The sequence below is a fragment of the Brachyhypopomus gauderio genome, chromosome 11 (genome assembly GCF_052324685.1).
Source record: "Brachyhypopomus gauderio isolate BG-103 chromosome 11, BGAUD_0.2, whole genome shotgun sequence".
Classification (NCBI taxonomy): domain Eukaryota; kingdom Metazoa; phylum Chordata; class Actinopteri; order Gymnotiformes; family Hypopomidae; genus Brachyhypopomus; species Brachyhypopomus gauderio.
Genome location: NC_135221.1, coordinates 16,037,138 through 16,052,137, shown reverse-complemented (window position 1 = coordinate 16,052,137; position 15,000 = coordinate 16,037,138). Strand labels below are relative to the sequence as shown.

The following is a 15,000-nucleotide window of genomic DNA, read 5'->3' as shown; positions in this document are numbered from 1 at the left end:
TATTTCAGAAACTGCTGATCTACTGGGATTTTCATGCACAACCATCTCTAGGGTTTAAAGAGAATGGTCCAAAAAATAAAAAATCTTCAGTGAGCGGTAGTTCTGTGGGCGCAAATTCCTTGTTGATGCCAGAGGTCAGGAGAATGGCCAGACTGGTTTGAGCTGATAAAACGGCAACAGTAACTCAAATAACTTTACTACCGAGGCATGCAGAAGAGCATCTCTGAACACACAACACATCGAACCTTGAGGTGGATGGGCTACAGCAGCAGAAGACCACACCTTGCCACTCCTGTCAGCTGAGAACAGGAAACTGAGGCTACAATTCACATAAGCTCACCAAAAATGGACAATAGAAGATTGGAAAAACATTACCTGGTCTGATAAGTCTCGATTTCTGCTGTGACATTCGGATATAGTAAGGTCAGAATTTGCCATCAACACTATGAAAGCACGGATCCATCCTGACTCAAAAATTCAGGCTGGTGGTGGTGGTGCAATGGTGTGGGGGATATTTTTCTGGCACACTTTGGGCCTATTAATACCAATTGAGCATCGTGTCAACGCCACAGCCTACCTGAGTATTGTTGCTGACCATGTCCATCACTTTATGACCACAGTGTACCCATCTTCTGATGGCTGCTTCCAGCAGGATAACACGCCATGTCATAAAGTGCAAATCATCTCAGACTAGTTTCTTGAACACGACAATGAGTTCACTGTACTCGAATGGCCTCCACAGTCACCAGATCTCAATCCAATAGAGCACTTTTTGGATGCGGTGAAACGGCATCAGATTGGCAACAAATCTGCAGCAACTGCATTATGCTATCATGTCAATATGGACCAGACTCTCTGAGGAATGTTTCCAGTACCTTGTTGAATCTATGCCAAGAAGGATTAAGGCAGTTCTGAAGGCAAAAGGGTGTCCAACCCGGTACTAGCAAGGTGTACTTAATAAAGTGGGTGTACATGGATGAAATATGAAATACGATGAGACCTATGATTGTAAAAGTATAACAACCTCTGTATTAGAAATGCTAAAAATGGCTGGAAAGACAAAGAGAAAATCGTTAAAGTAGCCATTTGCATTTTAAGTAATGTACCTGCACTGGTTAAACCAGTCTCCCTGCATTGGTTATACCAGACTCTCTGCACTATTAAAACAGTATACTTTCACTGGTTAAAACTGTGTACCAGTGCTACATAAAACAGACTGCCTGGTACTGTACTGACTGTACTGGTTTAAAATATTTACTGGTTTAAACAAATTACCTGTACTGGTGTAAAACCTGTATTGGTTTATGCAGACTACCTGTACTGGTTTAAACAGACTAGCAGTGGTGGTTTAAAACTATACTATAAACTGTACTAGTATAACAAAGTACCTGTACTGGCTAAAGCTGGCTACCTGTGCATGATGTAAGATTTTAGAACATTCCTTTGGGGATTTTCTGTGCAGAAATGGCAACCCCCTCACAGAGGCACCAGTATCTCTCAGCTCCAGTCTTCCTCCATCTTTCTATCTCTCTCATTCTCTTTTTGTCTCTTTCTCTCTGTCTCACACTTTCTCTCTGTCTCTCTCTCTGTCTCTCTCTCTCTCTGTCAGAAGGTCCACAGAGGAGCTTCTTACCTCTGATCCTTTCAGTGCTTTGTTATTTAAATCTTTGGCAAGTTCGCATCCTTGTTAATTATGTAAGTATGGCTTCCTCTAAATGCTGGAAATATCAGAATCAGAAAATAAGTCAAGGTTTCTGTGATTGTGTCACAGGCCCAGAGTTGACAGCTGTCACCATCACCAACTGCACAGGTATCATTTGCCGTGACCTACAAGTGTGTTCATATTTAATAAACTGCTTAAACCTTATGTATCTGAACATTTTCCACAATAACTTTAATTAAGAGAATTTTTAGAGATCAATTCAATCTGATCTGGTTGTCAAACAAAAAGCTGCTGTATAAAAGTAATTTCATATATATATATATATATATATATATATATATATATATATATATTCTAAAAATCAGAATGACTCTAGAGTAAATTAATTTAAAACCATATAATGCTTTTCCTTGTAAGATGGCTGTGTCAATATAAATGCTTTCAGCATGACACTCACTGATTCTCTCATTCTCTGCTTTTTCTCTCACTGTTTCTCTCTCTCACTCTAACTCTCACTCTATCTCTCTCACTCTCACTCTGTCTCTCTCATTCACTCTGGCTTTCTGGCTTGCCACACAAGGTCTACTCTTTCTCCTCGTTCTCACATACTGGTCTTCTGCAATGTTCTTATCTTCTCTTCTCCTGCAGTGTTCTCCTGAACTGTTTTCCTGCATTGTTAATCTTCACTGTTCCCCTGAACTGTTCTCACATACTGTTCTCCTGCACTGTTGTGCATGGCCCAAATTGGCACAGTGCCCTCAGCAAACTGGCAGGGGTCATTTTAAGGGCATGTACTCTGCAGGGGATGTGAGCCTGCTGGGTAAACTGGCAGCAAGCCAATCAGAGCTCATCTTGTCCAATCAGAGTTCATCTTGGCCAATCAGAGGTCTGAATTTTTTAACAGAATGAGGATCTTGAGAGACTCAGATAAACCTCCTACCTCCACAGTGACTGAAACCCAGCGGAGAAGATAAACAAACAGAGGGAGACCTGTATACCATCATGCTCCTTGTAAGCCTTAGGCTATTAGCAAACATCATGGTAATCATTCTATGGACAAGGGACTCGATAAAGCTAATCGAATATGATCATGAATGTGAAGTTTAATACGCTCAACAACCCACCAGACCAACCCCCCCCCCCCCCCCCCCACCCCCACCCCTCCCTGACTGAAGGGCACGATGGTGAACAGCCTGAGGGGCAGAATGTTCCAGTATGTCTCCCCACAGCGGCGGGACTCGCTGCCGTCTCATGGCAACGATGATGTCTGAAGATGGAAACTCTGGAACCTATGAAGAGATGAAAAGGAAAGAGAGAGAGAGAGAGAGAGAGGAGAGAGAGAGAGAGAGAGAGAGAGAGAGAGAGAGAGAGAGAGACTTTTTTGAGAATGTTGCCTTAGCTGCCTCGCAAAACAGTTCTTAATGAAATTTCAGAGACATAGCCAATTTTATGATAAAATAAATAGGACAAACACTGCAAATACACACATACACTCCAATTTCATACTAATTTCGCAGCTCCTGTTATAACACAGTGAGGCAGAGGGGAGGATCACCTTTCTTAAGCCAAGTGGACACTTAATGAAAGCGTTACTGGGAAAAGATGGCAAACCGACACTGAGATCAACTTAGTTCAGTTCTCAGTGTTAGTGTGCGTGCTGGCTGGAGTTGTTGAGTGTTTGCCATGTATCAGATATAAAAGATACTCCTCTTCATACCGGACCACAGAGAAAGCAACTGGCTGTAGCTGATTGAAAGACACAGCAATCGAGGATTCTGTTATTTCATTGTCTCTCGACCTGGTCAAAAAAACATATCTGCGTTTAAAGTTTTTTAAATTTGTGATGAAAAACATTTCATCCTGGAATGGTCTTAAATGTCTTATTTATTAATATATGCAAATCTGCTTTCCAAGTCATTGCTTGTGTGATTTATGTATTATTATAGAGGTCTGCTTCCCTAAACAAAAACAACACAAGATATAAAGTATTCATAGAACTAGCTATTTATAATTCTTTTTTGAGACAAAGACTGTGTACAAAAGACAAAGATTTAGGTAGTGTAGGAAACAGTGACATTCTCCTCAGCCCCCCAAAAAAAGAAATAGAGAAAAAAAGATTTTCCCGGGTCCTGGATTTGCAATGGCATCCTGTGTTCTTGGATGTGCCGTTGCCAAGGCAACAGTAACTTGGTGACCTCGTTATTTCAGCCTAATCCAGCACTGAAATTATGGTTGCTCCACCCTTTTGCCTGGCTGCCCTGATAACATAATCATTGCAAATGAGGCATGGGAGAGAGAGAGAGAGAGAGAGAGAGAGAGAGAGAGAGAGAGAGAGAGAGAGAGAGAGAGAGAGAGAGAGTAAGATAGATAGAGAGAAAAAGAGATAAAGAGGAAGAGAGAGTGAGAGAGAGAGGAAGAGAGTGAAAGAGAGTCAAAGAGAGAATGAGAGGGAGAGAAAGTAGAAGAGAGAGGGAGAGAGAGTGAGAGTGGAAGAGAGAGTAGAAGGTAGAGTGGGAAAGTGTGTGGGAGAGAGAAAAAGAGAATAAGAGTAGGAGAGAGTGAAAAAGAGAGAGAGGAAGGGAGAGAGGGAGAATAGGGGAATAACGAGAACATAGAATGAATAAGTGGGATGATATCTCTGTGAATTTTTTAACGATAAATTAAAACTATAACTATAGCATTCTGTGGTAAACACAACAAAGTACACACACCTTGACATTTAGTCGTGCTGTGCCTGGGTTACAGGCTCTTATTTGGATTTCAAATAAACTCACATGACCTGTTTATATCAAAGTGTAAAATTTATTGTTACCAATTATCATTACACGTTTTCATACACATCAAATTACGGGTTCTTTTATATGATAATGGAAAATGTTTGAAGTCCTGCGGTCCTGCATTGTGAAGACATGTCCTCTCCTCACTGTCCTCTGCCAGCTACGTCCTCACGTCTTTCTGAGTGTTTCCCTTTTCCTGTAGGATATGCTTAAAACTCCGAGCTCATAACTAGGGTGTTATGTTATGAAACAGAGGAATCCTGCGAGGAATTGGTGGGTCTGGCTGATGTAATTTGCTGATAGTAAATCATGCCTCAAAGCCTGGAGCGTTTGAGGTAACTGTCTTCTGATGGTTCGGAAGGGGCATCGCCATTAAGGATGGTTTCCGTCCCGTAGCTAACAGACCAGAGTGCAGACGTGGGGGAGAAAGAGAAAGAAAGAAAAGCGTGAGGTTGTGAGTCTGCTGCTCGCTGTAGCCGGCTAACCTCTCAGCTCAGAGGGCACACAGGTCACGCAGACGGGTAAAGTACATCCACACGGACAGACCCTTGCTGGGGGGAGGGAGTGGTGGAGGGGGGGGGGGGGGTCATCTGGCCATCACCATCATTGCATATGGGGATTGCATGAACATGGTCCTCTGAATAGCAGCAATCAGTACAGAGAGGAAGAGGGAGGCCCTGTGTCACCAGGCTGCTCATGGTAGAGATGTGAGGCGCTGCCATATACAGGAGCTGCATAGACGCAGTGATCCACAACCTGCTACTTTTACTGACCTTACATACTGACCAAATATACTGACCATAACCACTGACCTTACATACTGACCAAATATACTGACCTTACCCACTGACCTTACATACTGACCAAATATACTGACCATACATACTGACCAAATATACTGACCATACCCACTGACCAAATATACTGACCTTACCCACTGACCAAATATACTGACCATACCCACTGACCAAATATACTGACCATACATACTGACCAAATATACTGACCTTACCCACTGACCTTACATACTGACCAAATATACTGACCTTACCCACTGACCAAATATACTGACCATACCCACTGACCAAATATACTGACCTTACCCACTGACCGTACATACTGACCATACCCACTGACCAAATATACTGACCATACCCACTGACAAAATATACTGACCATACACATTGACCATACCCACTGACCAAATATACTGACCATACCCACTGACCAAATATACTGACCATAACCACTGACCTTACATACTGACCAAATATACTGATCTTACCCACTGACCTTACATACTGACCAAATATACTGACCTTACCCACTGACCAAATGTACTGACCATACCCACTGACCTTACATACTGACCAAATATACTGACCTTACCCACTGACCTTACATACTGACCAAATATACTGACCATACCCACTGACCTTACATACTGACCAAATATACTGTCCATAACCATTGACCTTACATACTGACCAGACCCACTGACCTAATATACTGACCATACCCACTGACCAAATATACTCACCAAATATACTGACCTTACCCACTGACCAAATATACTGACCATAACCATTGACCTTACATACTGACCATACCCACTGATCATGTCCACTGTCCAAATATACTGACCATACCCACTGACCAAATATACTGACCATACCCACTGACCAAATATACTGACCATACCCACTGACTCTAACCACTAAACATACCACCTAACATGCCTTACTGTCAATACCTACGGAACAATCTAATGCATCCAGATTTCATCAGAATGCAATTCTCTATGCTAGAAATGTATTTCTGACCCCAAACAGAACTCACATTACACCGGCAGCATTAGTTTTAGATTTCCTGTTGCTGTCTGAAAGATAATGTGAGAACAAAAGTGACCCCACCACCAACCAAACTGCTAACCCACTTAAAACTTCGAGTGTGAGCGGAGGTGTGTTTGGCTAACAGCTAAGAACTCCATCAGCTAGCATAAGAACCTAGTTCACAGGAAAACCATCAGTCATGATCAGAGTGTGTATGACCCTATGGCCGCTACCCACTGTAGGCAGGCAGTGAAAAGGTCAGTGGAAGCTGTTAAATTCACACTGCTCATGTTAATGTGAGCAAGACGCCACTAGTGATGTTAATGTGCACGCCACACTGAACACTAAATCTCTTCTTCGTGTAGGAACCTGAGGCACATTCATTTAAGAACTGATAAGAGCCAGAGAGATGTTGGCACGTACCGGGTTTCGTTGGTCTGGTTTGCTGCCGATCTTCAAGATTTCCTCTGGCTTCATGTCTTTTGCGCATGTGCTGGTATGCTGTGCCTGTGCAATCGTGACGTTGTGTGTGTGTGTGTGTGTGTGTGTGTGTGTTTGATGTGTGTAAACACACACATCCAAATGCCAGCTTAGTGTTGGGTGGATGTTGGATTTGTTTACTGGCCTCAGTGACACGTCTTGGACATCAGAGGTTTAGTAAAGAAAGTTAAAATACCAAAGGACATTTATTGTCCCCGGAGACCACTGAGGTGTCCCCGGAAGTGGACAGAAGAAGCACTGGTTACTGGAGAGAGAGAGAGAGAGAGAGAGAGAGGGGAGAGAGAGAGAGAGAGAGGGAGAGAGAGAGAGGGGGGGGGGGCAGTGGCAATCCAGGGGAGTCTGCAGAGAATCCTTAACAACTGAAACAGCTGAACTGTCAGTAATCCAGATTCCAGATTGTCTGAAGGCAGACAAGACAGTTGATGGTGACTAAAGCCAGGCTGGCCAAACAGGGCCACGCACGATGGACTCAAACAGAACTGCAGCAGTGTTGTGGATCTAGGAGGCCAGGGAAGCTTTGATAGTGCTGTCACAACCTTTTTTCATTACACATTTATCGTGATGAGTACATCTGCTGACCGGTTCTCTCATATTCTCGCCACATATTCAGTTTCAGCTATGCAAAGCAGATGATACAGCATACATGCACAAAAATGCAAATTGCACATGCCACATGCATGCACACATGTAAACACACACACACACACACACACACACGCACACACGCACACACATGCACACGCACGCATAAAGATTAAATGACTTAATAATTAATTGGAATCTGATTTTATCCAACTGTAAAAATGCAACAACAAAATGGCTAGTTCCTTGAAATAAATATGGAAACTAATATAAAGTCTTCAGTCATGCCTCTTCAATAATTCAGCAAATTTGCATATCATTATCTGCATATCTCATTACCTCTGACTGAGTTCCACTTACATATTCAAAAATATCATTAGACATATCCTATTGCATAAATTAACATAAATAATAGAGGACTGTAGCCTTTAAAGTTGAAGATCCAAAGAATCTTTTACCATTTTTAAATGTTTAATGTGTAGTTGTAAAGCACTTGTACATTTAGGTTTCATGAGATCCAATTTTAAACTTGCTCATTTTTTTTCAAAATCAACAACTGCTTCTGTTATTATTGTTTTTATTTTCCTAGACAACAGCATGGACACTAGATGTTGTGATTGCTATGAAATAAAAATCTTGATAAAATGCAGATTGTATGCTAAAGTCCTAAAGTGGTGGTGCCATGTTGCTGCCATATTAGCAAGTTACATTTTAAGCAGAGAGAGTAATGGAAGAATAAGGCTGTAAAGCACATATGCATACACAGACACACACACACACACGCCACAGACATGCACACACACGCCACAGACACACATATGCACACACAGACACACACAAACACACACACACACAATACACACACCACAGACACACATACACACAATACACACACCACAGACACACACACACATAAACACAATATGCACACACAATACACATGCCACAGACACATGCATATGACACATTACACATAGATCACACACACACAATACACATGCCACAGACACATGCATGTCACACACACACACACACACACACACACACACACACACACACACACACACACACACACACACACACACACAATACACACACCACAGACACATGCATATGACACCTTACACCACACTTTACCACCCATGTCAGCACCCATGGCAACACATACAGCAAAATAAGCATACAATCAGACAAACATGTATGTACACACACACACACACATCTACATACATACGCTGTCACACACTCACACACTCACACCCACCCACATCCCCCACACACAGCTTTGACAAATCAGACACATCATTAAGCCACTGTACAGACCCTGAATATGTGTGTGTGTGTGTGTAATAGTCCTGCAATGCCGACTCTCCTGTTAGGCGTATTGGCTGACAGATCCTCAATCCAGTTCCAGCGGCAGCTGCTGTAATGTGTATTCTGTACTGGTATAACTTGTATTCTGTACTGGGATACACTGTATTCTGTACTGGGATACACTGTATTCTGTACTGGCATAATATGTATTCTGTACTGGAATATACTGTAGTTGACGCAAACCACAAATGTACACAAAGAAGCATGATTGTGATTTTACAACTCTGCCTGCAACAGGTAATTTACCACACTCATATTTCCCTGAAAGAAAGTGGGCTTGTGATACCCTTTTAATTGCACTGTATTCCCTGAGCTTACTGGGAAATATCCAGTGAGAGAGATAATTAAACATACCTATAATTGCCTTGTCAAGTGTAGTTGCTTGAGAAAGCAGCGCCATCTATAGGTGGACCCACTTATTGCAGAAACAGAAGGTGAGCATTACCTTGTGAGCAGTTTCATACTATGAACCATTATACAGTTTTGCTTGTTCATAGCATGTCAGCCATGATTTCCATACTTAAGCAGGTAAAAGAGACTTCTTTCATTCTCTCTCTCTGACACACAGTCACACAAACACGCACACACACACACCCTCAGGCACATATGCACACACACTAGCATTAGTACACACACACACACACACACATATATAACCCCCATGCCCCACACACACACACACTAGCATTAGTACACACACACACACACACACACACACACATATAACCCCCATGCCCCCCCCCACACACACACACACATATAACCCCCATGCCCCACACACACACACACACACACACACACACACACACACACACACACACACACACACACACACACACACACACACACACACACTCATGTTACCAGTGCACCATAACCACTTCCATCTGCTGCCTCTTTATTTAGATGATCGGCGGGCGCACTGCTCAAAATGGCTTCCACATGCTTTTCAGGCTGATCACCAACTTCAGTGAGATGAGGGGGAGCCCTGCAGCCCCCAGTCTGTCCACTTGTCCCAGTCTCTTGGCGGAGAAGGTCCCAGTTAGTGTGTAAGGCCGCTGTAAGGCCAACCGCCAGACGTCCCATCAGTGTCAGGCCTAGCGTTATCTACAAGCTCAGTGCTACAGCCAGTCAGCTAGTGTCCACTCAACAAGAGACTAAGCAACAACCAGCTAGACAAAACAACGTCCACCAGGCCCAAAAGGTTCAGCACGTCACTGGTCACTCATCCCCACTGAGGCCTTCACCTGCTTCCTGCTGCAGCTTTGACAGAAACGTTGTTGAGAGAGAACACGATGGTTCTGGCCTAGGAGCCTGAAGATGTTGATACGGTGACCGAAAGGGCACTTGAACATTCAGGGACCGTGCCACGCCGTCTTAAATATCTCCAGTCTTCTACTGGTTTGTGCAGTTTTTAAGGACTACCCTTTGCTTATATAAACCTGGCTTTAGCTGCTAAATATTTTTCTATATGGAGTACCCAGTCTTAACCGTTATCATTTTTGTGGCTGGACGTAGCTGAGTGATGTGATAAATCAACCCCACAGGTGTTATTTCCATAGTGGGGGGGTTACCGTGTATGCCGCATGTTTAAGCAGGCGATCTTGTGGGCCTTGTGTTCACACTGTCATTTTATATGAACATGGATCTCTTGCAGGATTGAAATGAGAGCTCAGTTGAAGGTCCAAGCCAGGGAAAGATCTTGGGCCACCTGCTGGGCGACTTGCTGCTGAATCTTGTTAGCTGAAGACCTCGTACTTGACAATGTTATTAAGGCAAAGGGCTTGACAATGTTATAAGGGCTGCTTTTTTTAGGAACCCCAGGACTTTCAAATTTGAGTGTTTCTTCTTGAGCACGAATTTCCACCCTTTCCATTATGCTGCGCATATTATGATGCTTTTCACAAATATTTTAAAATGAACTTTACAACTATGTTGTAAAATCCTGATAATGATGGAAAAACCAGTAAGTGCTTAAGTGGAAGCCCACTTCAACTTTCCACCGCTGGTTAACTGAGAGTGAATGAGTGTTCCCTTGGAGAACTGGACACCCACAGTTCTCACTGAGATGAATGACCACAGCACTCTGGGTAAAATATACAACTCATTTTGCTCCTGCTTCCGTTTTAGTGCCCTCCCCAACACACACACACACATGCACACACGCACACGCACACACAAGATGTCGAAATAACATTACCAAGGCTTCTGGACTTGAATACAGAGTCAGTGGATGATGAGGAAGACTCTACAGTGTAAGAGTCGTCGTCCATACATCTGATCTGGAACACATAGCCAAAACACATAGGAAAGAACACTGAACATCTAATCTAGGAGCATCTAATCTAGGAACATCTAATCTCTCTCAGCCAAATACACAAACACACGCACACACACAAATATATACACACACAGACATACACACACACACACACACATGGCTGAACTGTACATTTTGTACCTGTCAAAATTTGTAAACAGTTACTAAAAGTACACTCTAGTGTATACACTTGATTTGCTATTAAGCTAATGGAAGGCTGAAGAGATTTTGTGACTCTATTTTTAGATGTAGCTGCAAATGCAAGAAGCAACTGCCAGTAGCCAGGTGTTCACAACTGTTCTCTTCTTCGATTTTAATCATCACCGAACCACCTTCTCTTCATACTTGCTCATGGTGAGGTAAAATGATGTGTTGCACAGCCTTCGAGAATAAATCACTGTATACAATACGCGGGATATAAGCAGTTTAAAAATGACAGTGTGACTTTAAGATAATCACCCAGTAACAGACAAGAACTGTGGTGAGCGTAAGACATGCAGATGAATAGGTTTGGCAGGGGGATGGTGTGTTCAAATACTGAAAGGATGAAAGTTCTCTTTCCTCTTCCATCACAAAATGTTGTGTTTGATCCTTCAGCAGCAAAGTCTTAATGCGAATCTTTGGCTTTGCAGACTCTTCTTCTCCGTTCTCCTCCTCTTCTCCTCCTCTTCTCCTCCCCATGGCCTTATTGAACCGGGGTGGCCTCTGTCTTTCCTCCTGCCGTCACCAGCTGGATCAGACTGCCTGAGGCTGGCCTCCCTGACCCAGTGGCCCAGCTATGGAAGGTTCTGGAACAGAGACAGAGAGAGATGGAAGGGGAGAAAGAGGAGGAGAGAGAGAGAGAGAGGGAAAGAGGGAGAGAGGGAAGGCGCAGTGAAAATGATGTGCCATGGAAGGAGAGAGAGAGAGCAGGATAATGAGAGTGGGGGTGGTGTATACGGAGGAGAAGATGGGGAACGCAGAGAGAGGGACAGACAGATGGAGGAAGGCGGAGAGAGGAAAAGACACAGCACAGACAGTGTCACTGAAGGGAGCTGAAGTCAGGAGCATTGTGGGCCATTCTTGTAAGCTGTCAGTGGGGAAACAGCAACGCTCCTCTCAGTGGGAGAACGTCCCTCAGCCAGTGTCCTCCTCAGTGAAGGTTTATATTAATTACCCGACAGCACCCCTACAATTTCTATCCCTCCATCCCTCATCCTTTCCCTCGATAATCCCTGGGGGGTTTGTTCTGGCTCATCCACATCCGGGATTACGAAGTGTGTTCTCCTCCCAATCCCCATCTAATCTGAGTGAACTGGCAGTGCAGATTTAATCTCAGGGGTGTGACTCAGCAGACATATACACTTGGCCACAGGTTGGTTTCCTTCCAGTCATAGTCACGCTGCCAGAGAGACTCTGCAGTGAAATCTGTAACCTACACTAGCATGTCTTAAAAGAGTCCCCCCATCTCCTAATGCAACTACATATGCTGTGTTATGCAACGTTCCTTCTTTAATAGCTTCAGTACATTTATTGTGTCTTAGTCCGACATAGTTTAACTACATTAAGTGTAAACATTTACTGACTTTGTGTTTAAGTCTTTCTAGGTAACATCCCGCTCAAACATGGTTTGGATCGTTTTGTGGCGTGGCTTGGATCGCTTCTTTGCTGATAACATCCGAACACAGGCTTTCAAAAACTACAGTCGTGCCTAATCCAGTTCGAGAAGATCTGATGTCGTTTGCAGATTAACCCTGGCAGCTGCTCACTTTCCTACATCTGTTAATGAGGCACACCACCAGTCTGGAAGAACATCACTGCCATCTTCTGGTCAAAACCGGCAATTTCCTACCTTAATGTGAATACATCTCTCCTAATTTTAAACATCTCGCCTAATTGGCCAGTCACAGACATTTATAGTAACCAAATACGTTCATAATGACCCAATTTATGGTAATTATTTCTGGGCATGGATGAACTCTGCTGCTCTCTGATTGGCTGTGAGAGAGGCGCACTCACTCAGCGATATATTCCAGCGGCGTCCAGCTGCTGAAGTCTGCGTTGGGCATGAATTTCCTGTTCATTGGTGTATCCAAGGTAACCCTGAAAGACAATGTCATAATGGGAATATCTGGTCAGGGCTCTGGAAGTGTGAAGAAGCTTGAGACTGTGGGCAGTAAGAACCTGCCCTTTGTAAAGTTACATGTTTTCTATCTATCTATCTATCTATCTATCTATCTATCTATCTATCTATCTATCTATCTAATCTATCTATCTATCTATCTATCTGTCTGTCTGTCTGTCTGTCTGTCTGTCTGTCTGTCTGTCTGTCTGTCTGTCTGTCCCACATATACACACATATGCATATATTATATGCATTTCTGTTATATTGGTATTCACATGATGTACTGTATTATTTGCATTCATGAAATATTGGTATTCATATGATATCCTGGCCTAAATCACACAGCTATGCTAAAGCAGGTAGTCAATGCCAAAGGGACACTGACAATACTGCATGCTGTTGTCATCTGTAACGAACAGTGACATTTGGTACAATACAAGAACATTCCTCACAAACAGAGCAAAGACTTCTCTAAATTTAGATTTCACTGAGCATTTCCACTGTGTCTCCTCAGAGCCCTGCCTAAGTGGGTAAAGTGCTGACTCATGCACGCAGTGGCGGGAGGATGTGTGGCTGGGGAAGGAGCAGTGTGGATGCTGAGTCATGGTTCTGAGAGTGAGGGTGAGGGGTGGTTGGGGGGGGTGTCTCTCACGGGAGGATGGCCACCACGGTGACACCAGCAGGAAGCCCACTGCCCTGTCCAGCCAGGCTCTTACACAGCTGATGGACTGAAGCCTTGGCCATTCCATAGCCCACCATGTCTACAGAGAGAGAGAGAGAGAGAGAGAGAGAGAGAGAGAGAGAGAGAGAGTGGGAAAGCAGGAGAGAGGGAGGGAGAGAGAAAGGGTGGGAGAGGAAGAGGAGGGAGGGAGGGAGAGAGAGATAGAAGGAGTGAGTGAGAGAGAGGCATGGAGGGAGGGATGATATGAAAAGAGCTCTTGTTGCCTCTTAGACAGTTACTCTAAGATCCCTGTGTTTCAATCAAACTGCTTTCAAGTCTACTGAGCATTAATAATATCACACACTTGAGGAGCCATTAATCAGACACCTGCTAAAGAGAATGACACCTCCCCACCAACAGATGCTGCACTCACGTCAAGCGAACAAACATGTGGTGTGATGTTTCTGGCAGACAATATAATGAGAATGTAGGAATAAAAAAAACACACTCAGGCTCTTTGTGTATACAAAGGTTCTTTGTGTACAAAGACAACCATACATACTTGCATACATACTTGCAGGCCAATATTAACAATGTCCTTTGGACCACCAAAATCTTCCTTCCATAAACAATAAGAGATTATATCAGGACAACTTTGCCTATTCTTTACCTACAGATGGGTCATTCTAATGTGTTATGTACCATTAAGGCTGCAGGCCGGGCCCCCTCCATGTGCAGGGCCACTGGCATCTGGAGCCCATAACTGACTCAAGACATTTCTGCTTTTACAGGAGGATAAAGACTAGAATGTTTTCTTGATCTCCAAAATGAAGCAGACACGCCAAAATCGCTCACGCAGGAAGAGCCAATGAGAGCGAGGGGCGGGGCTTAACTGTCGCCGAGCGAGTCGTCGAGCGGCCGCTGCGTCTCTCGCTCCCTGCACGTGCCTTTGAAGAGGACACATCAAAGGCTCCTGTCCCGTCCTATCAAAGCCATGGCATGCGCCCGGAGGCTATCCCCACCCCCCCCCCCCCAACGCTGGGTGGGGGAGGGGCGTGCCTACACTCCAGACCAGAGTCCACATGTGCTGCGGCAAAACACTGAGTCATGCCTCCTCCCAGCCTTGCAGCCAATGGGATCGTCTGTTTCGGGGGGAGGATGGAGATCGCAGGAGCAGTGCAGACAC

General features: G+C 43.9%; 1 protein-coding gene across 1 annotated transcript; it reads right to left on the bottom strand.

Moving 5' to 3' along the window:
- Positions 1 to 11,337: 11,337 nt before the first annotated feature.
- LOC143527662 (dihydropteridine reductase-like) lies at positions 11,338 to 13,935 on the bottom strand. Its single transcript, XM_077022962.1, has 3 exons — positions 13,806 to 13,935; positions 13,048 to 13,131; positions 11,338 to 11,837 (listed from the first exon to the last, which is right to left on the bottom strand). The coding sequence occupies exons 1-3, from the start codon at positions 13,910 to 13,912 to the stop codon at positions 11,735 to 11,737; spliced, it is 294 nt and encodes a 97-aa protein (XP_076879077.1). The 5' UTR covers positions 13,913 to 13,935; the 3' UTR covers positions 11,338 to 11,734.
- Positions 13,936 to 15,000: the final 1,065 nt, after the last annotated feature.